A 27,859-nucleotide genomic window follows, 5' to 3' on the forward strand; every position below is an offset into this window, starting at 1 on the left:
CGTACACAAATCGTGCGAGCCCTCCACCACACCCACATTATTAACATGTATGTGTCATTTATGGAATGACCTCCTAAAACTAAAACAAATTTGTGCAGATTCAGTTGTCTATTGAGTAAAATGCCACATGAAATCTAGTTGGCAGTTTCCATTGTAATAAGAGACATACACCAACATTGTAAATTGAAATACTGTATTATTTCCTACAAAATTAGTCATACAAAACACATACAAAATACCATGAAGCTCCCCAAAAGTGGGGAATTACATTTCATTTCATTGATCAGTCATTAAATAAATATGTACAAATAACTAATACCTAAGGTTTTATTTCAACCCTGCCCCTGGATAATGGACCCTTCTTACGGGGGCCATTTTGTGTCAAAAAGGCAGGGTAAACACAGGTGCAAGCAAAACACTAATGAGGGTTTCAAACTTCCATGATTGGCATTTGGAAACCCTCATTAGTGTTTTGCTTGCACCTGTGTTTATTCTGCCTTTTCGACAAAATGGCCCCCGTGAAAAGGGTCCATTAGTGTGTTTTCAGTTAGAAGGAGCTCTCCATCTCGAGGACACGAGCTGCTTTTCCATTGGTCACTTCCTTGTCAGGCTTGAAGGGGAGAACCAGCTCCATCTCGTGGGCAGGGCCGGGGACAGGGATTTTGTTCATCTTGGCAAAGCTTTGGCTGATGTCCATAAAGGTCTTATTTTTGGTCTCAGGGAGGATGACGTAGAGGTAGACAGCTCCCACAACGCAGACCACTGTGAACACCAGGAAGCAGAAGGTCTGCAGCGCCTCCTGCACAGACACAAACACATTTGTAGGAGTTAGGCCAGTCGTTCTCAAAGTGGTGTCTCCGGAGACCCCCCGGGGTCCTTCGGGGGGTTCTAGGGGGTCCCCGCCAAAAAGGGGAATAATGAATAAATCAAAATAATGTATTGTCACTATAATTCCACTCATAAGTAACACACTGACAGAATGTATGACTGTTTTGGTGATGGGTTTCATAGACTTTCTGTAATAAAATATCTGAAAGCAAAAAAATCTTATCAGATGGGCGACCCTGGGACAAAATCTTATCAAATGGGAGTCCGCGATCTACAGTCATTTGTGTCCGTTTAGGGGGCCTTGACATGAAAAAGTTTGAGAACCAGTGAGTTACAGTAGACTGATATCCTATTAATTTTGGTTGAAACACAGGATATGGAAAAAGGAAAAAGACATTTGTTTCATCAAAAGACACCAAGGATAAGACATGACTATGCTTTTTCATCAAATCAGTTTGCATCACACAATGTAATTCATTTCAAAATCCTGGTAACCACACTGAATTATATGCCTGAGTCAAATACAGCTATTCCTCTCTTTCCACACCATTATCTCTCTTTCGCAGACCTAAGTCAGCTCATTTTTCCAGCCATCCTAAACTCTTAACCCACAGCAGAGACACACAGTCTGTGCTACCTGTCTACAGTATCCTGTCACATACTGCTATTACTGTACCTGCCATTAAAGTGACATTTGCCTGTGTTATTTATGAGTAACAAGTGTTGGGGGCTCTTGGATTTATTTATTTTTTTCCAGGGCAGAGGGGTCCATTTATTTATATATAAAAAGTTGAAAATAGGCTGTAATATGAAAGCTGACCTTGTCCGGTGTGCTATGCAATCATAGAGATTAGACAGAGACAGATTTAAAAATACACACTGACTGATTACCCACAGGGGGAGATTTAGAGACAGAGAGAGAGAAAGAGAGAAAGATTGTGTGTGACAGAGGGGGACAGAACAAAAGAGAGAGAGAGAGAGAGATAGAGATAGAGAGAAAGATTGTGTGTGACAGAGGGGGACAGAACAAGAGAGAAAGAGATTTTGTCTAAGACACAGAAACTTGCCTGCCCCCCCCCCCCCCCCCAGTGTGCATATGAGCATGGCCTGCATTTATATAGCGCTTTTATCCAAAGTGCTTTACAATCAGTAGGTACATTCACCCATTCATACACCGATGGCAGCAGGCTACCACGCAGGGTGCTGGCACAGGCCAACGGGAACAACTTGGGGTTCAGTGTCTTGCCCAAGGACACTTCGACATGCAGACTGGAGGAGCCGGGAATCAAACCACCGACCTATTTCATCCAAAGCAATTAGTGGACGACCTGCTCTACCTCCCGAGCTACAGCCGCCCCCATGAGCAATAATGCCTTGCTCATGAGGGGATGGGATTCAAACGTGGCACTATGTACAGTACCTGGTATTGCTGTAGAAATGCAGCGCCCAAACAACCATGACCTCAATGAAGAACTACTTACCGCTTTGATCTCTGCTGTTACATCACCACTGCTGTTTGTGTGTTTTGAATGTCAGCACAAAAAGCAGAGCATCGTGCAGACGGGCCTGACCCAGTTTCAAAGCTGCTTCTGTGATGTAATGCTCATCTGCAAAGTTAGCAAGTTCCTCTGAAAACAAAGCCTTTCTTACCCAGTTAGCATTATCTTAGGAGATGACTTATGGTGGAAACTGACATTTCTACGTCCTCCTCTTCTGTCATTAATCAAATTTTTGCAAGCCGCCTGGACTGAGGAGAATGACAAAGTCAATTCTTTGAGGCGTGGATAAGCTTTTGATCTGCTGTGCTGGCTCAGCTGGGCTCGGTTGGCACACACACTTACGCATGCACACAAATGCCCCCTAAGTGGCCATACAGACACTCACACACGCACGCACACGCACGCGCACACACACACACACACACACACACACACACACACACACACACACACACACACACAATATTCCCTCATACTCAAAACACACACTTGCATGCGGTACCTAGAGAGAGGTGACATGGAGAAAAGTGTTAATACCTGTATATAGCTGCTGTATGTGATGGGGACTTGACGCAAAAGGAGAGAGGAGAGAGGGATATTCAAACAAACCCACTGTGGACATACCTTATTATTATTATTTTTTTCTGATTTTATTTTTTTCATTTTCTCCCTTGGCCAATTCCCCCCCCCTGCTGTCCCGGTCGCTGCTCCACCTTCTGCCGATCTGGGAAGAGCCGCAGACTAGCACCATGCTTCCTCCAACACATGCGTAGTTGCCAGCCGCTTCTTTTCACCTGACAGCGGTGGGGGAAGGATCACACTATTCCCACCAGTTCCCTTCCGCCCCGAACACGCGCTCCGACCGACCAGAGGAGACGCTAGTACAGCGACGAGGAGGACACATACCCCTAATCTGGCTTACCACCCGCAGACACAGCCAATCGTGCCTGTATGGACGCCCGACCATCGTGGTGAACCTACGAACCTCGTGTCGGTAGGCAGGGAATCTACCGCTACACTACCCAGACGCCGGACTGTGGAAATAACCTTTGACGGAGATGTACAAAAGATATCCTGGTGCAAAGCGAACTGGCCTTTGCTGGGGAATATTCTGTCACGGTCAACTGTTTCTGGTGCAATACATAATCCCATCCTTGTGATGGGGGAGGGGGGGTTGTATTTGCATGTGTTGGGGGGCGGGGCTGGGGGGAGGGGGGGTTGTATTTGCATGTGTTGGGGGCGGGGCTGGGGGGAGGGGGGGTTGTATTTGCATGTGTTGGGGGCGGGGCTGGCACAGACGATGCTCAGGCTTGACGCGTCTCAGTGGGAGGCATGCTCAAGGACACTGAACATGATGCACGCATGAGTGAGCTGTACACAAGATTAAGGGGGCCTGACTGAAACTGTACAAACGAGCTCTTCACAGAATTCATGGTGTGTGTCCACGCTGTCACATCCCGGGTCCATGCTGTCACATCCCGCGAGCCTAAAGCTTAATTTATACTTAGAAAGTGTCGCTCATCAGCACATGGTCGAAGACGAAAAATAAAGTGTCGCTCATGGTGTTGCGTTTATACTTCAGTGAACGTTCGCCTCGGTTCAACGGTCACGTGACACTCGAACGCTATAAGCAGACAGCCAAGAGAAGAGGAACACACAGTGAGAAACCACCTCGGAGGCAAGATGTAACATACTTGGCTGCAGCCGCATGTAAACGACACACAACTCACCTCCTCTCTCGTTCTTTGTGATTTTCACGAAGTCATACATCAAGGACAGTTTAGTTTAGTTTAGTTTATTAGGATCCCCATTAGCCATTACACAAGGCAACAGCTACAGGCTGATAAAAATAGCGGGGACACGTTCATTAATTTCAATCGAGTGAAAACCAAAACAAGGAAGTCAAGAGCGTGCTGTGTATAGCCAATCAGACTTGCGCGATACTATGACATAGTCAGCGACACTAGACATTTCACTAGGTAGCAGACACTGCTCGCCGACACTTGAAAGTGTCGACTCAAGTCCTCATTTCTGTCGGTGACCGTTTCAAAAGTGTCGGCAGACAAAGCATAAATTTGGCTTAAGTGTCTCAAGACAGATCATTGTTTTGCATGGCAGCTGTGGATCATAGTTAGTTATTGGTGGGGGACATGGAGCATTTTGAGGATTTATTGAAATCAGAACAGTAATGGAAATAATGGGGCTAAGTCGCTGTCTTCACTGACCATGCTGGAACCAGCTTATTGCTGTAGGAACCGCTGGAAAACGCATGCACACGCAAACACACACACACACACACACACACACACACACACACACACAGACACACACTATATTAATGAGGTTACTGTGAGTGAGTCTCATGGCTCGTTAGTTTTTGCACAAGTCAAAACAGCTCTAGCATGTTGCTATACAGTAGCCCCATGCTATTTAAAAGCAGCAATACGTCATCCATACACCAATATGCAGTTAGTGGCAAAGGTTAACTGCAAAAGCTGCTCATTACATAATTGCTAACAATGTCTCCAGGGCAGGCACATTCATCTATGCATTAACACACATCAGATCATCCCAATATGTTAATTTCTTATGTTGTAGTGCACTGCAGTAGCCACTACACAGTGTTGTATTGAGATGAGACTTTCTTAGCGAGCCAGAAGTAATAATAATGTAGAAGAAGCCAGTAAGCCGACATAGTCGCTAAGTTTCAAGGGTGATATGAGGATGTCTGGAATATCAACTGAGATGAACTCCTAATAAGCCAGAATTGCAATTCCTTTCGCCATCACAAGCCTGTCTGTCAAATCTTTTCTTTGAAATATATCAACATGGCTGAACCCCAAGTGACACCTTCGGGTTGCCCTGTCTGTCATGGAGGTAAGGACGATGCAAGGGTACCATGTTCCTAACAGGGTTCCCAGCTGGGTTCGGGGGCTCAGGCACTGAGTCAGTACAGGGATCTTGATGCCCACACGGGTCCAGCCAAGCCCCAGCCTCACCAACGCTGCAATATTTGTGCCACTGGCTGGTTAGAAATAACCCTCTGTCAGTTCCTGTCTCACACTTGTCCTCTCCTTCCTAGCCTCGGTTGGCCTTATCTCCCTTGCTCTTCATTCTGCCTCTCCAAATCCATTTCTACAGGTCTCTGTGGTATTGCTGCTACGCCCACTGCTGCTCTGTGCCCTCTATTATCTGTCTAATTATATATTCAGATCCATTTTCACCTGCCCTTCAATAGAGACACTGCATGAAATAGGCCACGCCCCCATCACGGGGGAAAAGCTCCGTTCATTTCCACACACCAGCGTCATTTTCCTTGAATTAAACATAGCTAAAAGCTGTCGTGTGGTGGGGCTGCACAGACAACAAATGTAAAAAAAAAATCGCCAGTTAAAGTTTTTTTGTACTCTCGAGGAAAACAAGGAAGCCATTGAGAATTGGCGAGAAGAAAAATGTGGATCTTGCTGTATGAAGTAAGTTGGAGTGTTCATCTTCCGTATATACGATCTTTTTGTCCAACACCCGACCATGCACGCGACATAGGAGGAACGCCAGGATTGGACGGGAGTTTGTGTTTTCCCCCGTTTTGGGCGTGGTTTCTGAGGCAGTGTCTCTATTGGCTGACCTCATATCGCCACCGATCTCATTGTGCATCCATCAAACCGAGGGAGTCATCTATCTTATCAACACATCAGATCTCTTTCTCTCTCTCTCTCTTTCTGTAGTGTTATCTGTCAATGACACATGCAATCACACACTTACACTTACACTGACACGCACACGCACACACACACACACACACACACACACACACACACACACACACACACACACACACACACACACACACACACACACACACACACACACACACACACACACACACACACACACACACACACACACACACACACACACACACACACACCATTTTTCTGACAAAAACTTAATATAATAATCCAAGCCTGGGAAAGTGTCTCCGGAGAGAGAGAATGGTGGAAGTGTGTAATTAGAGTCCTGTGGATTCTCTTCACACTCTTTAGATGTGGTTCTCCACACACGGGCCGCTCTGGGGCCTTCCTGATGACATCCACACTAGTGGCGCATTTCGACCGCCGGTATCGGCTCGGCTAGGCTCTACTCGCATTTTTTGTTTTCCAGTGGCCAAATTCCGGGCTGAAGCAAGCTAACTATACTTTTTTTTAGTACCACCTCCATCGTGGTTCCAGGGCTGGTGGAGCCGGTACCATATGGTGACGTGAAACACTGGAAGACTACTGATTGGTCAGAGAGAATCGTGTTTAAATGTCGAATGCCATTAGGATCTAATGAGGGGGACAAGTGGAACATTATGAAAGTCACATTTTAAACCGAGGGCAAAGTTCTACCACAAAGAAAAGAAGCAGAGCTGAACTATGTCCTCACCACAGAGGGCAATTAGAAGGCAGACAGTAGGCCTATTTCTCTCTCATGTAAAATGTAAAAAATCCATCCAAAATTTGCATTTAACCTTTCTCTTTTCCAGAGGCTTTGCTTAAACAGTGTAATAATTACCTTATCGTTATATTGGGGAAATGCATAAAATGTTTATCAGTGCTTGCTTATATGGTGAGAATAACAAATATATAGCAACAAATTAGGTATAATAAATTTTGTCGTTATCCATTGTGCTATACCCATTATAAACCAATACACGCACAAGATCTTTGGTTGATCACAGTGGGAAAAGCCTCACCAGCTGATCAGCCGACCAACGGACATGGAGGCAACTTACCTCCAAACTATTTTATTGCTGACCTTGGAAGATTAACATATGGGGGAGAGAGAAAGAGACAGAAAGAGAGAGAGAGCTCAAAAGAGTTCTGGTGACTTGAATAATATGTGAGAGAGGTCAGAGGAAAGTGGCAGATGAATTTACATCTACTTAGCAAACGACGTAGCTCTCTCCTTGGGAGAGAGTTGTGAGTGTGCTGCAGAGGCACAAAGGAGAAGAAGAAGACATGACGAAACCTTGCGCGTGCGAGAGAGAGAGAGAGAGAGAGAGAGAGAGAGAGAGAGAGAGAGAGAGAGAGAGAGAGAAGGAGAACGTGGGCAGTTTAGAAAAGCAAACCTATAAGCTAAGATGTCACATTGATTTCTCCTCGCTCAAAATCCAATAATCCTGCATATGGCCATTCACCACTTACCTGTAGTAGATACATAGAGTGTTAGTAGGTCTAAACTATAGGTCAACGTATGCATAAGATGGTCATATTTACCATATAGGGTGGTAATTGCCTGTCACTGAATGCCTTTACATGTGTATGGCACACCATTCATCATCTGATGTGTACATATCATGTAGATGACATGTACACATGCACATGACAAAATAGTACTGTCAAAGCAGAATTTAGTCATTTACATGTAAAGATCTCTGCCTGGATCTGAAAGAGTGCATCGATTTACAAATCCAATACACAGCAAAACCTTTCAGTAGGGCTTGTTTTAAACAGATTGCCTTGTACACACATTCACAGCATTCACACATGCACACTCTTTCCCCTCCAATGAGCTAGCATCCTGTCCATCACATTCCTCAGTCAAAAACAAAGTTTCAGTAATGAGCACATGGCCATAAAAGCCAGCAGTCTTCATCAGGCTTAGACATGTGCCACTCTGTACAAACAAGACTTCTATCAAATAAGAGGAGTGGTCATTGACATACATGAAGGCAAGAAGCAAGAATATTCATGAAAAATCGATCTGACTCCTTAAGGAGCATTTATCATTTATGAAGGAGTCGTGCAGTGTCCGTTCCCCTCCCCCCATTCACACATCGATGGGTGTTTGAGCTCCGGCAAATTGACAGCGCTGGAGCTAGACCGCTCCGCTCTGCCTGCAGTCTAGCGGGCAGAGAGGCACTCGAGGCTGGCATGGCGCCAGGCAGCGGCACGCAGGTAGGCAACCATTTTTCTTTCTTCTCAACTTGGGATTATGATATTTCTGCTTGGTCAATTCGCCTCAAACAAAAACTAGCACGGAGTGTGACGCCCCTACTTCCCCTGTGAGTTGTTTAATGCAATAATGCTCAACTAGCCACGTGATTTGGATGCGCCGGCACGTCAGTCGACCACTAAGGGTTAATATTGTCCAAATTGCAGGAAATTCGATAGAGACACTGCATGAAATAGGCCACGCCCATCACGGGGGAAAGCTCTCCGTTCACTTCCACACACCAGCGTCATATTCCTTGAATTAAACATAGCTAAAAGCTGTTGTGTGGTGGGCGGGACAGACAACAAATGTAAAAAAATCGCCAATTAAAGTATTTTTGTACTCCCGAGCAAAACAAGGAAGCCATTGAGAATTGGCGGAAGAAAAATGTGGATGTTGCTGTCAATGAGTTAAGTTGGAGTGTTCATCTTCCGTATATATGATCTTTGTGTGTAACACCCGACCATGCACGCGACATAGGAGAACCCCAGGATTGGACGGGAGTTTGTGTTTTCCCCCGTTTTGGACGTGGTTTCTGAATGATGACGCGCTCCGCAGTGTCTCTGTAATGCACTCTCTCGGGCCCGCAGCAACACACCCGCCAAGTGTGAAGTTGATTGGACGAATGGTTCTCGAGATATGCGAAGGACACACAGATTCCTGGAATGAATAGAGAGAATAATAATGACTGGTACAGAGCAGGCCTGGGGCCTGGGGGAACAGATGCTGTCACACGCGCACACACACACACACACACACACACACACACACACACACACACGCGCACACGCACACGCACACGCACACACACACACACACACACACACACGGAAATGAGCGATGTGACTAAATTTAAAAATAACTTTTCGACAATGAAATCATGCATCACATTACCTGGCTCAAATCCCTTTGGCTTTTATAGAAGAACATGGGTGTCTAACTTTGTTTTTTTTAAATATATTTCTCTCCCGTGACTAGTCGACTACTTCTTGGGAGTAGTCCATGACTACTAAAATGCAATAGTTGTGAATGCCCTCACGTACACACTAGCTAACTCACCTGAATGAAGGGAAACAGGAGGCCCACTGCGAAGTTGGACAGCCAGTTGACGGTACCAGCGATCATGAAGGCGGCAGGCCGGTAGGACTGTTCAAACAGCTCCCCGGTCAGGACGAACGGGATCCCACCTGACACGACGGAGAGGAGAGACAGACCATCAGCAACAGCAACACAAACAAGCCATCTGATATCATCTGTTTGAGCTGAATTCAACTGTATTTCATCACTGCTTCTTCTTTGTGTTTTCCTGCTCCCCCCACCAGATACGTTGTACTGTAATCAGTTGGTTAGTCTCTTCTCCCCAGACTCAAATATTACATTGAATCGCTGCACTCCGCATACTACATAATGAGTCTGTGCCACTTCGCAGCCACTGCTGGTTTTTGAAGGCGGGTTGAAATTGAATGAGTGACAGGTCGTAGCACCAATGAGAGAGCGGTTTGAAAAATGGGCTGCGCCTCCCGTGTCGTCTGATCGCAAAGTCGTTACTGATTGGGGAGGACTGAATCCACCACTGGCATATTACTGGCCAAGTGAACGGTTCCCTCCCATAACCAGCCGGCTGAGAGAAAGTGTCCCAGACCCAGAGAGAGCTCTGCAGCATGCAGTAACGTAGTGTATCAGACCCAGAGAGAGCTCTGCAGCATGCAGTAACGTAGTGTGTCAGCGTAAGAACTCTCATGGGTCTGGGTGAAATAATCAAGAACGGAGCTCAGATTACAATTTCATGGTGTCTTTGAAGATACAATCAGCAATCTATTTGATTACATTGAAATCTTTGGAATATATGTTTTTTTTAATACTTTTTTTACGTTTCTTAATCCCTAACTCAAAATACAGGTTTATTTTACTCCAGAACAAAACAAAAGAAACATAGCAAAATACAATTATATTATATATAAAGCTTATGTTATGCTGGTTAGCAGCACACACTGTCAGACCAAAAGCTCTAGCAATGAATACATTTATATCGTGTTTATATTTACAACCGGACCCTTTGAGGGCAACCATAATGCTGATGTGGCCCGGGGTGAAATTGAGTTTGACTCCCCTGGTGTAGACGGTGGTGGCCCCCGTGGACCTCTGGCCTATCCCCCACTACAATCAATGAGTACAATGTGCAGCCAGCATTTCCAAACTTGCAAGATACAGTCATATTTGGATGCTTTGATGGATGATGACGTCAGAATTAGGAGGCCTGGCCCCATTGAGTTCAAATGTGAAGGTAGTAATTCATCTTGACAGAAGACAGATTATTACCAACTCAATAGAGATTATGATGATGATTATTATTATCATCAAAATACTGTAGCCGTCACAAGGCATGCTGCATGACGAAGATGCAGGTGATATTCCATAGTATTTGTATGATTTACAACAGGGTCACTTCATCTAAACCAGATACTGTAAATGCCTTTATGATTGTTCCTTCTGTGTCAAAAGGCATATTCAGTTATTCATTTGTACATTTTCTATAATGGAGGGACAGAAAATTGTATATAAAATATATATTTCTATGAATTTTCAGCCTGTTGGAATCAGAAGAGTCCCAGTATGGATCATTATAGATTGGCATCACACCAAGGAAAATCAATTGGTCAATATTGTGAGATTAGCATGGAAATGTATGAACAATAACTAGTGTAGATATATAATCGATGAGTATATATGAGCAGCAGTACTGTAAGTTAAAGAAGCATGCTCTTCTACAGCATCGGGTTTCAAAGTCTGAGACTGTGGGCCTCCCCTCAGAGAAAGTTCACTTGCTTCGTTTTGCTCAATTCCTGGATGCCTATTGGGATCATGATTGATGATGATAGCATTATGCTTAGGTTTAGTGTAAGTACTGCCTGCCCTGGACGTGTATTGCATGTGAACGATGGTGGCCTAATCAGGGTCTCTGTCCTCAGCAGGATTTTACAGAGATTTGTAGAAAATCATGCATGCAATATGCATGATAATGTAATAATCCATTTGATGTCATTGAATTTCTGTGTTGCACGAATACTGTGTGAATACTGTGTCATAACTAGAGGAATATTTGTGAACGATGATGTGCTCCGATGGCTGTGAGGCACACTAGTATAACCAGTGGCATGCCTGACCAAGTTGGTGCCCTAGGCAAGATTTTTGTTGGTGCCCCCGCCTCCCCCCTCCCCCAAAGAAAATATAATAAAACTTATATCGCAGCTAATTCCACCACTGCAGTGCAGGCTCATAATCGCCCTTCCCCAGTGGCGCTGGAAGTACTTTTAGGTGGTGGGTGCTGTAAGGAAGGGACTCTCGGCGCTGCCCTCGAGGGCAGCGCCGAAGAAAAATTGACGTTTTTTGGACTTTCATCCATATTTAGAAGAATATTTAATTTTAAATTAACATTAGGATTATACTGTTGTGATGTCATTATTCAGTATCTTCTCCTTTTCTCACTCACTTTCATGTAAGCACCTGCTCTCCCTTTAGTCGTTTTACACTACAACAGACAGCAACACAGGCATAAACACTGAACTTATTATTATTATTATGGAAAACCAGATTATGATGAAAATCAAACACTTTTGAAGAGAGAGCGTATGAAATAAGTTTAGAGCTGGGAAGCACAAACTGTTTTTTAATGCATCTTGTTGGTGGTGGTATAAACACAAGACAGCCAAATCCAACAATTTCGAAAATCCCATTTCTTGCCACCAGGGGGTGCTGCAGCACCCTCAGCACCCACCTTCCAGCTCCCTTCCCCCACTCTGGGAAAAAGCTCCGAGCAGGTAGAAGGGGGCGCGGCCGCGCAGGGGGTGGGGTGGTATGGATTAGGGACCATGGTGAAAGTGCTGCAGCCCAGGCGGCCAGAAAGCCAGATTTTGAAAAATGATTTCACTATCATTTAAAGACTTAAGACGTTGTTGTGCTTATTTTTTGTCTACTATTGTAAAATAATAGTAGGCGTATTATCATGAAAAAGTATTTGTAAAAAAAAAAAAAAAAAAAAAAAATTACCCTCTCTGGCGCCCCTAACGGCTCAAGCGCCCCTAGCATTTGCCTAGTTCACCTTATGGACGGCACGCCACTGAGTATAACAACACTCTTTTGGAAGAAATGAGGGGGGCAATTAACAACCTTTTCTGAATTCATGTCGTAGTAGTCCTTATTAATGATAGAGTTCATAGACAGATTAACTACCAAGATGTTCCACATTCAAAGATATAATTTGTATCTGCGTATATTTGTCATAAAATCACATTACTATTAAATGTAGCCAATGTCGCACTGCAGCAAATGCTTACTGTCCTACAGCTCCCACATTGTGTGAAGACTTTTGCTCTTTTTGTTTGCCAACAGGTGCAAAGAATGGTGTGGTGAGGTGACTAAGCAACAGTTTGAGAGACAGTAATGAGCCAGACGTGAATTTACAGTCAGTAACAGTCAGTTACTTTACAAGTTCTGAAAATAACCAGACCGCAACGGCCACTACTCAGGATATGTGCATCCAATGTCAGATTTTTTTATTTTATTTTTGCCTCACCTGCCACCGGCCGGCAAACTTAAAAAAAAAGAAAAGAAAAAAAAGAAGAGGCCAGAATTTATTTTATTCATTTTTCTCAGCTAGAATAAAGAGCCAAAGTCACCACCACTTCTACTATATTAAGAATCAGGAGAGACTATAGAACATTTCACTCTGACCAAAAAAAGATTAAAATAAAGTAAAGTAAAGTCGGTCGATTTGTCCAGGTGAAATGTTCTATCGTCTCTCCTGATTCTAAATATAGCTGAATCGCTTGGTTTGCCCTAGTAGAACTATTTTTATAGGCATTTTATGAAATGTCTATGGATATAATCAGGTGCTGTGTTACCTTAAAACTCACTCACTCACTACAATGGATCAATGACCACTCACGGCCATTCTAGTAGTTATGGAATTCTGACACTTCTTTAAACTTGTTAAAATGCACATCTGCCACTTATTTAAACTGGTTAAAATGCACATTTTGGTGTGTTTTTCCGTCTGGTTAAAATGCACATTTTGGTGTTTTTCCGTCTTTTCAAAAGCTATCTTAACACAATGAATGCATTAATCTCTCAATTGGGTATCTATCATGAGAGATGATAGAGTTTGGAATCTAGTGGTGAAAACGACCACTTTACGGTCGTTCTAGTAGTTATGGAATTCTGGTCCTTCTAGTGTTAAGCGTGACACAGCTCATACACACAGTGATATCCACGCTCGTCTGCGGAGTAGAAGGTTTTCTGTGCACCCACACCCACGAGAAACATTCATCCCACAAGATCAGCATGCTCATCATCCATGTTAATCCTCTTGTTGCCGCGTCCCATGTCAAGTCAGGTTTATTTGTACGGCCTTTGAGTTACGCTCTCAAAGGGCTATGCCGTGCTCTGTGCCCGTGCACTAATTTGACGATGTACTGTATGTATGTTATGGTGCCAGCATGTTTCTGCAGGGCCCCAGAGAGGAGACAGCACGCGTTGAATCATCAGGGGGTGAGAGAAACCACAGTGCTGTCAAGATCAGTGGTGGTCCCAGTGCCACGGGGAGGCCAGGAGAATGTCCTATCATGTGCCATGGGAGGCCAGGAGAATGTCCTATCATGTGCCACGGGGAGGCCAGGAGAATGCCGGTTTCCCTTCCTCCCTTCCTTTAGACTGAAATATAAACAGCGATCCTTTATCTTGTCAACCGATTTGTGACAAGAGTCCCCGCTCGGCGTCGTGCTGTCGGAGACATCACATGATTCAGGGGTCAAGTCCACTGTAGCGATGATGCCAGAGCCTCGCTGTGTTTTCGCCCGAGGCACTGAGTCATAGATGATGGCACAGCAGTGACAAGGCAGCACCAGAGGCCCCCTCCAGATGCCAACGTTGCTTTCAGCTTCGGTTGTCTCACACATGGCTGACAACCAGCTCATCACTCCTACTTGATCACTGAGATTCCTCCTCTACTACATAATGTTAGGACAAGTATTTATTCACCGGACAATACAATGTGCGGTAGCAAAAGAAAACAAAAAAAAAACATGCTCCATGTCATGTTTCATGTCAGGTTTACATCGCCTCAGAGTAGAAGATGATGCAGATTTCCACGCTGATTAAATGAAACGGGTTTAATATCATTAGCCTCAAACATAGTCACTGCCCTCTGATGCTTCATGACAAGTGTGTGCGCTCCCAAATGTGCAGTGACGAGAATTATCACATCAAATTAATATAAATTTGATTGTTTAATGGTGACATCATTACATTTGTCATTCTGTGCATGAATGTTGACTATAAATCCAAGTTAGTAAATGTACTTTGATCAAATAAATACTTCTTCTGATGCTTTAAGTATGCAATATGTAACCTGCGTTGTGTTGACAGTTCTGGCAGCAACCCATGTTAAGGGATTGACTAGGGATGCAGGCAGGATTCAAACCAGCGATCACCCGCCTGCAAAGTGCACACTGCACGCGCTAACCGCAACCCCAAGAGAGCTACCCCCCCTGGGGTTGGCGGAGCTGGTTAACGGGCATTCATATGTATATGTATAGGCATATTGGGCCCTATTCTCCCACAGGCCATCGGCGCTATTACGGGCCTTAACCGCAAAAAAACGTGCCTAGCGCCTGTTTCGGGAAAATAGCAATAGGCTTTAGGCTGCCAAATGCGCTTTAGGCCGAATGGGCGTGGCGGAGTCCCTGAATGCGCCAAAGTGGGCGTGTCGGCGCTAAATACCGGCGTACTCCTATCTTCCGACCTGCCGTTAATTTAGCGCCTTGCGCCTTTGAAAAGCAGGCCTATTCAATGGGCCAGTCCGTCCCCTCTCTCCTCTGTCACCCTTCTCTGTGTCACTCTCTCCCTCTCTCCTACTGACAGGAGCAGGCATTGGTGTGCGTTTACCAGTTTATTGTGAAATAAATCCTTCCGCGTTGAGTTACTGTCACAAGCCTGTGTGACAACGCTTCCAGCCTGGGTAAAACAACTCCGTCCGTACCGCTTTGAGGCTGCAGGCAGTCTGACAGGCACAATACGACTGTCTCTCTCTGACTGCCTGTGAATGCCCCAGCATGCAATTGGGTACTAAATTTCGCTACTAAATAGCAACCAAATGAGGCGAAATAGATATAAAAGGTCGATCTAAAATAATGTGTAATGGTAACACAGCCTGCAATTGTAGAACATTTCAATATTGGACCAAATAAATCATCGAAATTAAAACACCACCCTAAGTGAAACATATATGTCCTCCTGGGCCTATATATACCCCTTGTCGAGTTAACGTGATTTAGAGAAGTAACAGCGGAACGCGCTTCTAATGGCATCTGCTATACTGTGATGTCCCTCCAATAACTTGGCCCTATTTCACATTTAGTTTGACAATAAAAACACATTTATGCAATGACTTGACATAATGTAGGGTATATTTATGTGCATCATCCTTCCTGCAGCAGGCGAGAGAAAATGATATCTTTCTGGACAAACTTTCACCAATCTAATAGGCTATATTTTTCTAGCTGATGCATAGAACATTATTTTCACTTTGATCTTGCTATAGTGTAGCGTATTTACATGCTTGCAGTATTGAAACTGCAGTTAGATTGGTTTGAGAAGCATAATAATATGGAATAATAGCCTATAATGCAGACAGACAGGCTGGATGAAGGGAGGGGGGGGGGGGGCAGAGCGTTTGGCTTTCGTCTGGTTTTGCGGGATCACTGGAATTGGAGCTAAAAAGGCAAGCGTGCGATTCGTTTATTGCACTTATCCAATGAGCATGACGGTGCATAATTTTACGCCTAAAAGGCGTGGTTGTAATGCTTTGGGCTGCATCTAGCGCCAGCACGACGATATCAAGTGCGCCTTTCCACGCCCACTGCTTTGATCTGCGCCTGCCGCTCGGCCTAGAAACTGCGCCGATGCAACGATAGGGGCCATTATGTCTGCATGTATATATACTCTCTAATTTGGGCTGCACTGAAAGCTTCTGGTTGGGTAACATACCAGAATGTTATGTTTTGTTAAATATTGAATGTTGATGTGTCTGATAATCCCATGTGGGATGGGTCATGTAATTGTCCTGACACGAAAATAAAATATTCATTCATTCATTCATTCATTCATACTGGGGGAGTGAGTTTAACCAACTTACTCGCTACCACTCGGGACGCACGAGGGCTCACATTCAATCGGTTACACTTATGTTACAGGACTTGCTAGGTGAAACCTGACATTTTAAACACATTTGTATCCATCTGATACAGTGACATTTAAATTTACATCAATATGTAAATTAAAATGTCAACATCTGGAGGAGTTTTACTCAATCAAAATGACTGCTGCACCTGTTTGGTATTTTTGATTCTCTCTAATAAGGGGAGGATTTTCTAGGAGCTTTAGCTGTGTATGTATGGGTAGTACACACATTTTATTTGGAGGCATCTTTCAAAACATCCAAGGTTGCCATACATAAAAGAACATAACATTCTAAAAGATCATAGTCAGATAAAAACAACAAGCATGGTAAACACCAGCGTAGATCAAACATGACGAGCATAGATAAAGGAAAAGACAGTAGTTGAGTCAGTTGACAGTAGGTACAGTAGTGCTCAGCTCCCCTGTTTACAGATGGAGGCTTGTGGTATTATCTAACAAAGGGTGCACACACACTATAAATAAAACTAATTACATAATCGCAAAATCATAGCACACTGACAGAATATGTCCTTCCCGCGTGTGCGCCGATCACACACACAACACACACACACACACACACACACACACACGTACACACGTACGTACGCATGCACGCACACACACAATGTTGACAGACATTTAACATGCACACGTGCATGCATACCCACAGAGGAGCAGAGTACAACTCCACTGTTGTTAAAAAGAAATTGATTTCTTCGGCTACATGTCTGAAATTATTCGCATTACATGACATAGGCTGCTACACTACAGCCACACTCTAGTGTCGAAAATAAAAAAGGAAATTTGTTATTTTAAGTTTTGATAAATATATGATAAACTACCTGTACTGTATGCATTTTAACAGTTGTAACCATGGGGGGGGGACAAAAAAAATCATCATTCCCAGATCTGAGGCTAGTTACGGTATAATTCTTTGCTCAAGGCCAAGTATCTGGAGCAACCAAGAAGACAAACGTTAACATTAAACGCATGGACACACTGTATGCATTATTGCATTAAATGAGATCATAGTTGGCTGTAAGCGTTTGCAATTTACATAATGTCTCTGTGGTGATTCTAAGCATATGGTTAGTAGCCTCTTTGATGTATCTGCCCAATATAAAACTGTTTTATGAATCCCATTAGTATGAAACCCAGTTAACACTTCACCTTCCATTTTGAAGAGGCTTTAAGGTACAAAAAACTCTTCACCTCTGAGAGATCGTTATTAGGAAACAAGGACCACTACATGTTCAACGGTTAATGGATCTTTACAGAACGTCGTCATTTGACCCACGGTGAAGCACATCAGGCGAAGCACATCTCTTCAAAGATAATTGCAGGCCTCTTATGCAGAAAGCTTTCGATTACTCTCCGCGTCACACACTTTACTATGAAGTGACTGAGAGACCACAACACAAAATGAACAAATACTCTGCTGGGAAAGGATAAAAATTCAAGCTGCCTCTTGAATCGCTTAGCCCATATCGATTCATTGTGGGACTTTCTTGTTGATGGAAAATGTAATGAGAACAGCAATAGGAAAATATAAAGCCAGGCGGAGCATTGTATCTTGTGGTCTGCCTGGATAACAGTCATGCACAATATTTCACTGATGCACAATTTACATCAGGACAATAAGCTTCAGTTTGAGTCAGCAGGGAACAACCATCACTTCCCCATCAATGAACAATGTGTATCTACTGTATTAGGGCTGCCATGTTTTTCCCCATACCATGCCACTGCTGGAGGAGAAACGCGCACTATAGCCGTTATCCTATAGTAAATGCCTGAAAGATTATAGAAATATATGATAGGCAAGGCAGTGTGTCTGTGTGCTGCGAGCATGACTTGGGAAGGACTTATCTGCAGCCACGCTGAAACGCTTCTGAACCGATAAAGTGAATGTGGCCTGTGTGTTTCAGCAGGCTGAACTGTCTCTGCACACCAAGGAGGTTCTATAGAGACAGTCTGGGAACGCCCACAAAATGTTAAACGGCTGGCGCGCGAGTGGGGTAAAACCGCCCATATATCTCATGGGCTGACTCACCAAAAGACGGTGCTGCGGCTCTAAACTACAGGTTTGGGGGTTCTAGAGCAGAACACAAGACGTCTGCTCAGATGTGCGTTTACTGCGGTGGTTAAATCCCCGATCGTGTCTGCCTGGGCTGGGCTATCAGCTAAATTCTAACTTTGCTGAATGGATAGAACGGGGGTTTTTACCCCACCCTGACCACGCCCCCAGCCAGGCTGAGCCAGCTAAACCAGCATCTATGACGAGACGTGGCCTCAGCCTATAAGCACTGGCGACTGAAAGGAAAATGGCCGCTCATTCATTCCAATAGAGAGCCAAAGTGAACGTCACTTCCCGCCCTTTCTCTGTGTACCAGCGGTGAACGGCGAGAGACGATACTTTTCTGATCCCGTTTTAATTGTGCCACGGGGTACACATATCGTGTTTGTCAATGTAAAAGATAACTTTGCAAGTGAAGAAAGTTGGAAGTTTGTGGTAAAAAAAAGTTATCAATCACAAAGATCTACGCACAACCAGTTGCATAAGTGACGTCTCTCCCGCCGGTCCATGTTGTTGATGGTGTGACGTATATTGTGCGACACGAGAGATGTAGTCGATTGACTAAAACGAAACCTTACGTTTCAGTTTCAGGACAAAGTGCGACTTTCTTGACGTGCAAAGTTATCTTTTAAATTGACAAAATGTACATGTGTTCCCCCGTGGCAAAATTCAAACGGGATCAAAAAATCTCGCCATTCATATTTTTTCAGATGCTGGTACACAGAGAAAGGCAGGAAATTACGTCCACTTTGGTCCTCTGATTTCGGTTACACAGTGTAGGCCAGGGATACTCAACTTGCTTTGCCCGGGGGCCACTTTCGTCAAATGATAGAAGGCCAGGGGCCAGTTAATAAACAATCAATATACATTTTTCTGTAGCGGACTGTAGGTTTTTGGGGTGTCAGCCGGAGTTTAGTCGGACAATGTTGTGCACACCGGATAGTTAGTTTGGTTAAGTTAGTTAGGTTAAGTACATAGCCTGCATAAGTGCCTGGGTAGCAGCTAAATCATAGATTATTGAAAGATATTCCATATTCCAGACTGAAATGCTATAACCGAAGTGGATTATTGGCCAGAATGACATGAACATTTGGACACTTATTCAGCGGGTATCTTGCATGTTGCGTTCAGGTGCACTGTAAAAAAAAAAAAAAATACAATTCCATCGCGGGCCACACAGGGGGCGCCGGCGGGCCGCAAGTTGAGTATCACTGGTGTAGGCTATACCATAAGAAGGAATTAGCGCTGATTGAACACGGGGCGCTTACAGACATCGCCAAATTGTAATTTATCACATCAAAAATAAAAACCGCCCACATCTCATCTCTCATATGGCTCAATCCCACCACACTTAACAGCCCTGCACAGCTCGTCCCCACTCGGCTCCACTCGTCTCTACTCGATGGATGTTTTGCTTCGACCGGCGCTCGATCTGCCCCCACCCACCCCCGCCCACAGCTGGTCGTCTAAAAATAGCGACCGCATATCTGTCCTTCGGCTATAACATAACGTTACAATTAAATCCATCCACAGAACTTTTAAACTGTTTATGAAATACTGGTGCCTCTAAATGACCTACAGTGTACATGGGCAAATGTGACAATCGGCCAAGAGAATGATATCACAGGCATGCCTTGCGCTGTGCGGGGACGGGAGAGGCGCAACAGAGTGAAGCCTCTACCCCGCAGCCTCTCACCAGGCAAGACCGGGGCTTCCAAACACCCGCTGCGGCCTAGCGGAGCGCTGCAGCCTCCTCTCAGCTACAGAGCTCCCTGAGCGAGCAGCGGACTTTTTTCTCAGACAATTGAACACCCGCCACGATTTTATTTCACCGGAGGTGAAGGCAGCGACACAAAATACTGATGGAAATATACATAACAGAAGATAAGGTAAGACCACTAAACTGGTATGCAGCCGCCAGCATTGCATTGACAGTCAGTAGACAGAGTAAACACGATTCTCTCTGACCAATCAGTAGCCATCAGAGTTTTACGTCACCATTTGGGACCTACTCGCCAGCCCGAAGTACCCCGACGAGACAGGGACCAAAAGTAGCACGACTCGGCCTCAAATCAAACCGAGCTGGGCCGGTTTTTGACGGTGGGATGAGACCAAAAGTCGAGTCGAGCGGAGCGGGACCGCGCTACTAGCTGCTGTGGAATTGGGCCAATAGAAGCTCATATAAACTCCCCCCCCCCCCCCCCCCCCCTTCTTTTTGAGATATCTGGGCCAGTGTTTCTAGGCCAGTGTTTCACAGTGAAATGACTTCAGAGCAAATTGTAGCACAAAGCAGGGGCGGGGTCACGCCTCATGTGAATTTTCTTCTCTTTCTCTCTCTCGCCTCATTTCATTGGCTAGGCCATAAATCATACAGCTGTGCAGTGGAAGTCAATGAGAAATTCTCTCTCCTCCCTCTGCAGCGACCACAGAAGTGCCTCTGAGCAAGGCACTGAACTCCAAACTACAGCCCTTTCCTTCTCCCTTCTGCTTTAATGTCAAGAACCCTAATAAAGTGGTTCTCAAATGTTTTCACGAGGGACCCCTAAACTGACAAAGATTAGACCACGGACCCCCATTTGATAGGATTATGTCCCACGGTCCCCAATATGATAATAAGATTGATGCTTTTAGATGTTTTATTACAGAAAGTGTATAAAACCCATGACCAAAATAGTCATTGTGTTACTTATGAATGGAATTATAGCGAAAATTAATTGCCCCCCTTTTGGCTGGGGACCCCCCCTTAAGGACCCCTGGGGGTCCCCGGACCCCCATTTTGAGAACCACTGCTATAGTAAAGGTCAAATGAACATCCTTGCTGTGCCAGCACTTTGGTTGTCATGAGCGTGAAGAGCCTTCGTATTCCCACACTGTCTGCTATTCCACTGTTCTCAGCCTATGCTGACATCCCGGGGCACTTTATTGCGTGACTGTTGGGATTAACTGGGATTCCCTGGGGACATTGCTATTCAAAACGAATGTACATGTGTGCTGACAGGCAGCGATAGTCTCACCTTGAAACTCAAAGTCAACCTTCCACGAAAGGCCCATTGTGCACACACTCACTGTTCCCCGTCCATTTGCAGTGGCATACGCTATATATAGCCTAGCAGCTCAGCCTGGCTGCTATTTAGTATGCTAATAGGGTAGCACCTGCCATTGTGATCACAGACAGGCTGGATGGCTGGTTACTCCAATTGCTTCAAGGAATAGTTCACCCAAAAAATTGAAATGATGTCATCATCTATACTCACCTTCACGCCAGGTGAAACACAGGTGAGGTTTGTTCATATAACACACAGGGAGGCTGCCACCACAACTCCATAGCAGCCTTCTCCCAAAACAACTGAAGTCAGTGGGGAGCAGTTTTTCAGAGTTCCAAAAAGACCTACATCATAATTTAAAGCACATTTTAACTACAGCTGATTGACTTGCAACAAATAATGGAATTAAAGAGAGGCTTGAATGTGCGAACACTGTGTGATAACAGTTGTTATAGAGGCCATTTTGCATGAATAGTACAGTAGGTGTGCCTTCAGATTCTGTCTTTCCCTTTGGTGTGCCTCGGGTGCAAAAAGTTTAAAAACTACTGCTCCACAGAACAGATCCCCATTGAGTTGTTTTGGAGAAGGCTGCTACAAAGTTGTGCTGGCAACTTTCCTGTTTGTTGGGAATTTGGACTAACAGATTTCACCTGTGTTTCATTTGACATGAGGGTGAGTAGATGATGATGACAGAATTTCCATTTTGTGGTGAACTATTCCTTTAGGTAGTCCGGAAGCAATGCCAATAGAGCTCTATCTGTCTAAGACAGAAAGAGACATTTTTAATCCATTAGGGGTGGACGATATTGAAATTCAGTCTATTGCAATAAAAAAAGTCATATAAAAATGTAATCACCTCATCCCTTATAATCCATACCATACTATATAGAAGGTTAGCATATTTACCTGGTCCGGAGCAAAATGAGGCAATCACAGCCAGAATACAGATGTAACTGAGGTAGGGCATCCATGACACTCTGTCCTGAGATGTGAGTGAGTGAGTGAGTGAGTGAGTGAGTGAGTGAGTGAGTGAGTGCGTGCGTGCGTGAGTGAGTGTGTGTGTGTGTGCGTGTGTGTGTGTGTGCGTGTGTGAGAGAGAGAGAGAGAGAGAGAGAGAGAAAGAGAACTCAATTTCTTGTTTACTTTTGGTTCAGTGAGTCAACTGCCTGCCAAAATAATATTGGATGGCATAATCAATGTATTTATGAATAGATTGGATTTCATTTTTTGTATGCATTGGGGACTATGGTGGAATATTAAGTATTTCTGATCAGCACAAGAAGTATATTGATCATTTGGAATGGTGCTCAAAATAAGGTTGACTGCATTTACTGTCATAATGTGAGCACAATTAAGTGTTATTAAGTGTGTTTTTCTACTTTCTGTCACCAGAAATAACATTTTGCAGAGATGTGTGTGCTAACCTCATTTCCTCAGCACTTAAATCCTGATGGTAGTCTGGGCCATAATTGAACGGAACCGCACTGAGCAGCACCAACGTGTACAGTATAATGATACCACTTCACTTATGCCTGGAACCAGGTCATTCAAAATGGTGGCTTACCTGGAAATTGAGAAACACGGTGAGAAGAGCGAAGCACACGGCCATGGCAGAGAAACCAAATATGAGGAGGGGCCTCCTCCCGATTCGTTCGATCACTAAGCCCTGGGGGCGGGACAGACAACAGCCTTAGGTCAGCAGGTTTTTCCAAGCGTTTCTGGCTCACAAATTAGACCATTCATGTGTGAATACAGACCTGTTCTTACAACATTTCCAATTATTTTCCCGTAGCAGATGAAACATGAAGATGAAGTTTCATAAAAGAAGTTAAAGATTATTTTTTGACGTATTTTCTGTGTTACTAGATAGTACAGTGATGACAGACAGTAAAGGAGGAAGAGAGAGGAGGATGGCACAACAAAGGCCAGATTCAAGCCCATCCAAGAAGAAATTAAAAAAATTAAAATAATATCTATAACCTGCAAATCCAAAGATATATTTACTTAACCTTCCCCTATACCACCTGGAAATACTGCTGTACTGTAATAAAGTGGGGTCTGTTGGTGTTTTAAAATGCATCATCTATTGCAGTGGTTCCCAACCTTTTTACACCAAGTACCACCTGAGAAAGTAGTTGGCTCTCCAAGTACCACCATATGACCGACGTTAAAATACAGTCTATTCAGCCAGGCCCGTAGCCAGAGTTTGAGAAATACCGAGGTCATTTTAGCGCGGCGTGGGGGGACCAGGGGGGGCTGTGCACCCCCGGATAGAAAATTTTGTCCATTTTAAAGTAAAATGCTTCAATCTGGTGCACTTTGAGAGCAAAATGAAGAGGCTAGATCTATAAAGAACTACATACATCATGTTAGATTAATATCCTCTTTACTGTGCTGTTGCTTTAAAATGATACAAAAAATAAATGTCTCCCCATATGATATAATTTATATTCTGCATACAGGTCACATGGCAGAATACTGCTCAATTAAATACAATGGCCCATCTACACAAACATCACTTACAGGGGAGTTACTTACCCATTCACTTCAATAGAACTGTCCCCAAAGTCTAGCCCCAATCTAGCCTCAATGCAAAATCTGAATGTTGTGAGTTATCTCTCTTCTATAGCACACAGAGAGGAAGCAAATTGTTGCATTTCCGATCAACTGTCGCATTAAAACATCAATGACAGATTAATAGATCTGGGGACCAGGGCTATTTAAAAAAAAAAAAAAAAAAAAAAAAATTTGGTGTGGAAAATACCGAGGTCATGACCTCGGTGTCCTCAATGGTAGCTACGGGCCTGTATTCAGCTATGCACAGTTCACGCAGGAGGCAAATTTATTCCAACCTGCAGCCTATGTGCAACCTGCAGCAGCTGCACTTGTGCTGGGTTGACTGCTGTCTTCACCTCCTTGTGCTTCATCGTTGCTGCTCTCCTCTACTACAGCTCTTTTACGATTCCCTCCCGTTTTGATCCACTTCATAATTTAAACATTGGGATTCCAGGGATCAAGTACCACCAGCAGGGGGGGCGCAAGTACCACCTACCTTGAGAAACACTGCCAATAATATTAATAATTATTATTATTATTTCACTTTCACATGTTTGAAAACTACTACTAATGACCACCATGGATTTTGCACAAAAACTAAAAAACTAAAAATTTTTTTTTTTTTTTTTTTTTTTTTTTTAATTTTCACAGAGCCTTCCAAGTACCACCAGCAGGGGTCGCAAGTACCACCTACGGTACGCGTACCACCGGTTGGGAACCACTGATCTATTGTATTGTATTGTATTATTCATCTTGCCAGTAGTATTCCCTGTGTAGATAGGTTTTTCAGAAATTATTTATGTGTTGGCAGTATAGGGGTGGGTGGGAAAAAAACAAAAATGCTTGTCGATATTTGTGGAAAAAAATAAATTTGTTTCTTGAATAAAAAAATATAAAAAAGCATCATCTGACACACACACACACACACACGCACACACACACACACACACACACACACACACACACACACACACACACACACAGAGACACACACACACACACACACACACACACACACACACACACACAGAGACACACACACACACACACACACACACACACACACACACACACACACACACACACGCCTTATTTCAAATGGGCCATAAATAATCCACAAGCTTGCTCTCCACCCAGGTGTCAGGGGTCACCAACGGAGAGGGACTTGAGATGGAGACACACTCACACACACACACTCACTCAAGTCCAGAATGAGCCGCAAGCAATGGCCTAGCCAAAGCTTGGGGGCATCTTCCCCCCATGGCTGTAGGGCAGAGGCAAGCCGAGTGGACATGAAAGCGTTCATGGTGCTGCCTTCCCCTCACCTTATCAGTGGGATTTGATGAGGTTGTGGAAGGAAAGGTTGCTGGTATTTGTACAGTAGACCTGTGTATCCCTGTACCAATCACATACTGTATATGTACCAATGGATTCCCGAGTGGGCACAGCAGGTGGAGAAAGATAGTAAACAGTGTTTTCCTGTGTGTGTGTGTGTGTGTGTGTGTGTGTGTGTGTGTGTGTGTGTGTGTGTGTGTGTGTGTGTGTGTGTGTGTGTGTGTGTGTGTGTGTGTGTGTGTGTGTGTGTGTGTGTGTGCGTGTGCGTGCGTGCGTGTGTGAATGGTTTAGTGGGGGAGGTGTTACTCTACCTCACCCCATGGAAATGTGATGAAGAATGGGTGGCCATGACAGACCTTTCCAATCTCATTCTTTATTCACACCATTTTGTGGTTATCCAGGTTATGTTGTAGTTCACATGCTTCAGATTTGGCATGCCTCTAAAAGCATTCATTTGTCCACACTGGGTATTCACCTGTAGCTACTGTGTGTGTGTGTGTGTGTGTGTGTGTGTGTGTGTGTGTGTGTGTGTGTGTGTGTGTGTGTGTGTGTGTGTGTGTGTGTGTGTGTGCGCGTGCGTGCGTGCGTGCGTGCGTGCGTGTGCTCATAAATGATTAATATTTTGGGCGATCGCCACAGTGTGTGTGTGTGTGTGTGTGTGTGTGTGTGTGTGTGAGAGAGAGAGAGAGAGAGAGAGAGAGAGAGAGAGAGAGAGAGGGTGTGTGCGCGCAAATGTTGTATGAGGCTGTCAGCAGGGTTGGGAGGGTCACTGTAATTGTAATCCGATACAGTTACTAATTACCTGTTAAAAAATGTAATTAGTAACGTAATCCAAGTATCACAATATAAAAGTAATGTAACTGATTACTTTCTATTACTTTTGGATTATTTTTTAACACATTTCCTGCATTTGTCTACTGGAGTCAGGAAGCATGCTCCTCAGGAGGACATTTCCCCCCAAAAAACAGCTCTATAATATTCATGTCAGACCTTATGTGTTGGTTACAGCTGGCATTCAGCCAATCTAGCTAGTGTCGCCTGTTTCTCATTCAATAATACAATAACAATAATATTTCCATCTTTGGATTACAGTGCACTGATATTATCTGGTTTCTAGTCATTTATTCTTTGGGTGCACTGGTCCTTTTTAAGAGACAATTGTGTTTTTTCAATTGTTTTTTTTCTCCCTCTGAGGTTTTAGGTTTTATTTATTTCCACCATATGATATCAAACATAAAGTAGACAGGAAGAGTCCATATTTACAGTGCAGAGCCACTTGGATAAATACATAATATACAATAAATAGAATATACAATAAATGCATTTTAAATTGTAATCCTGCTAAGTAATCAACATTTTTACTAAATGTAACTGGAATCTTGAGTACATGTTTTTTCTGTAACTGTAAGGGATTACAGTTACCTTTTTGTATCCTGATTACAGTAACCGGATTAAATGTAATCAGTTACTTCCCAAGCCTGACTGTCAGTCATGTACCAGGGTAGGGACCAGAGTACCAGAGTAGGGACTCTGTCTGAATCCCAGTCCATCTGGACCTACATGAGGACTGGAGCAGCACTGCTCTCATCCCACTTCTCCCTGAAGCCACAGAGCTTTTTCTGTGCCTGACACTCGCCATACTGCAGCAATCAGACAACCACACACATTGACAGAAACTACACACACACACACACACACACACACACACACACACACACACACACACACACACACACACACACACACACACACACACACACATACATACATAGACACACACACACACACACACACACACACACACACACACACACACACACCTACATACACACACACACACACACACACACACACACACACACACACACACACATACATAAACACACACACACACACATACATACATACATACATACACTAACACACGTACGCACGCACACACACACACACACACACACACACACATATATACACACACACACACACACACACACCCACACACACACACACGTACGTACGTAGTCGTTTTGGCCACTGGCAAAACTACGGCTCATTAAGTGCTCTGTCTCTGTGATTGGTAATGACGCATAGCTCTCCACTTATATCCCCACCCTCCATCACATCACATTTGCATTACATTATGTCATTTAGCAGACGCTTTTATCCAAAGCCACTTACAATACAGAGCCAAAGTCAACGGCACTTCCAGTTTCAGCATGCACACCAAGAGATTTTTCATCTACCCTTTATTTTCCCATAGGCATTTTGTAAATTGCTTGTCAAAATAGTTTTACTTAGACAAACCAAACGAT

General features: G+C 44.0%; 1 protein-coding gene across 1 annotated transcript in view; it reads right to left on the reverse strand.

Moving 5' to 3' along the window:
• Positions 1-547: 547 nt before the first annotated feature.
• Positions 548-27,859, reverse strand: part of slc2a9l2 (solute carrier family 2 member 9, like 2) — a gene marked incomplete at both ends in the record, with an annotated part of 83,441 nt that continues 56,129 nt past the window's right edge. Inside the window, 4 exons of the mRNA XM_083661029.1 lie at positions 548-799; positions 9,363-9,490; positions 22,563-22,638; positions 23,221-23,322. Of these exons, the coding sequence (XP_083517155.1) occupies positions 548-799; positions 9,363-9,490; positions 22,563-22,638; positions 23,221-23,322 (558 nt within the window). The remainder of the gene's footprint in view (positions 800-9,362; positions 9,491-22,562; positions 22,639-23,220; positions 23,323-27,859) is intronic.

The sequence above is a fragment of the Poromitra crassiceps genome (genome assembly GCF_964638095.1).
Source record: "Poromitra crassiceps genome assembly, chromosome: 25".
Taxonomy (NCBI): Eukaryota; Metazoa; Chordata; class Actinopteri; order Beryciformes; family Melamphaidae; genus Poromitra; species Poromitra crassiceps.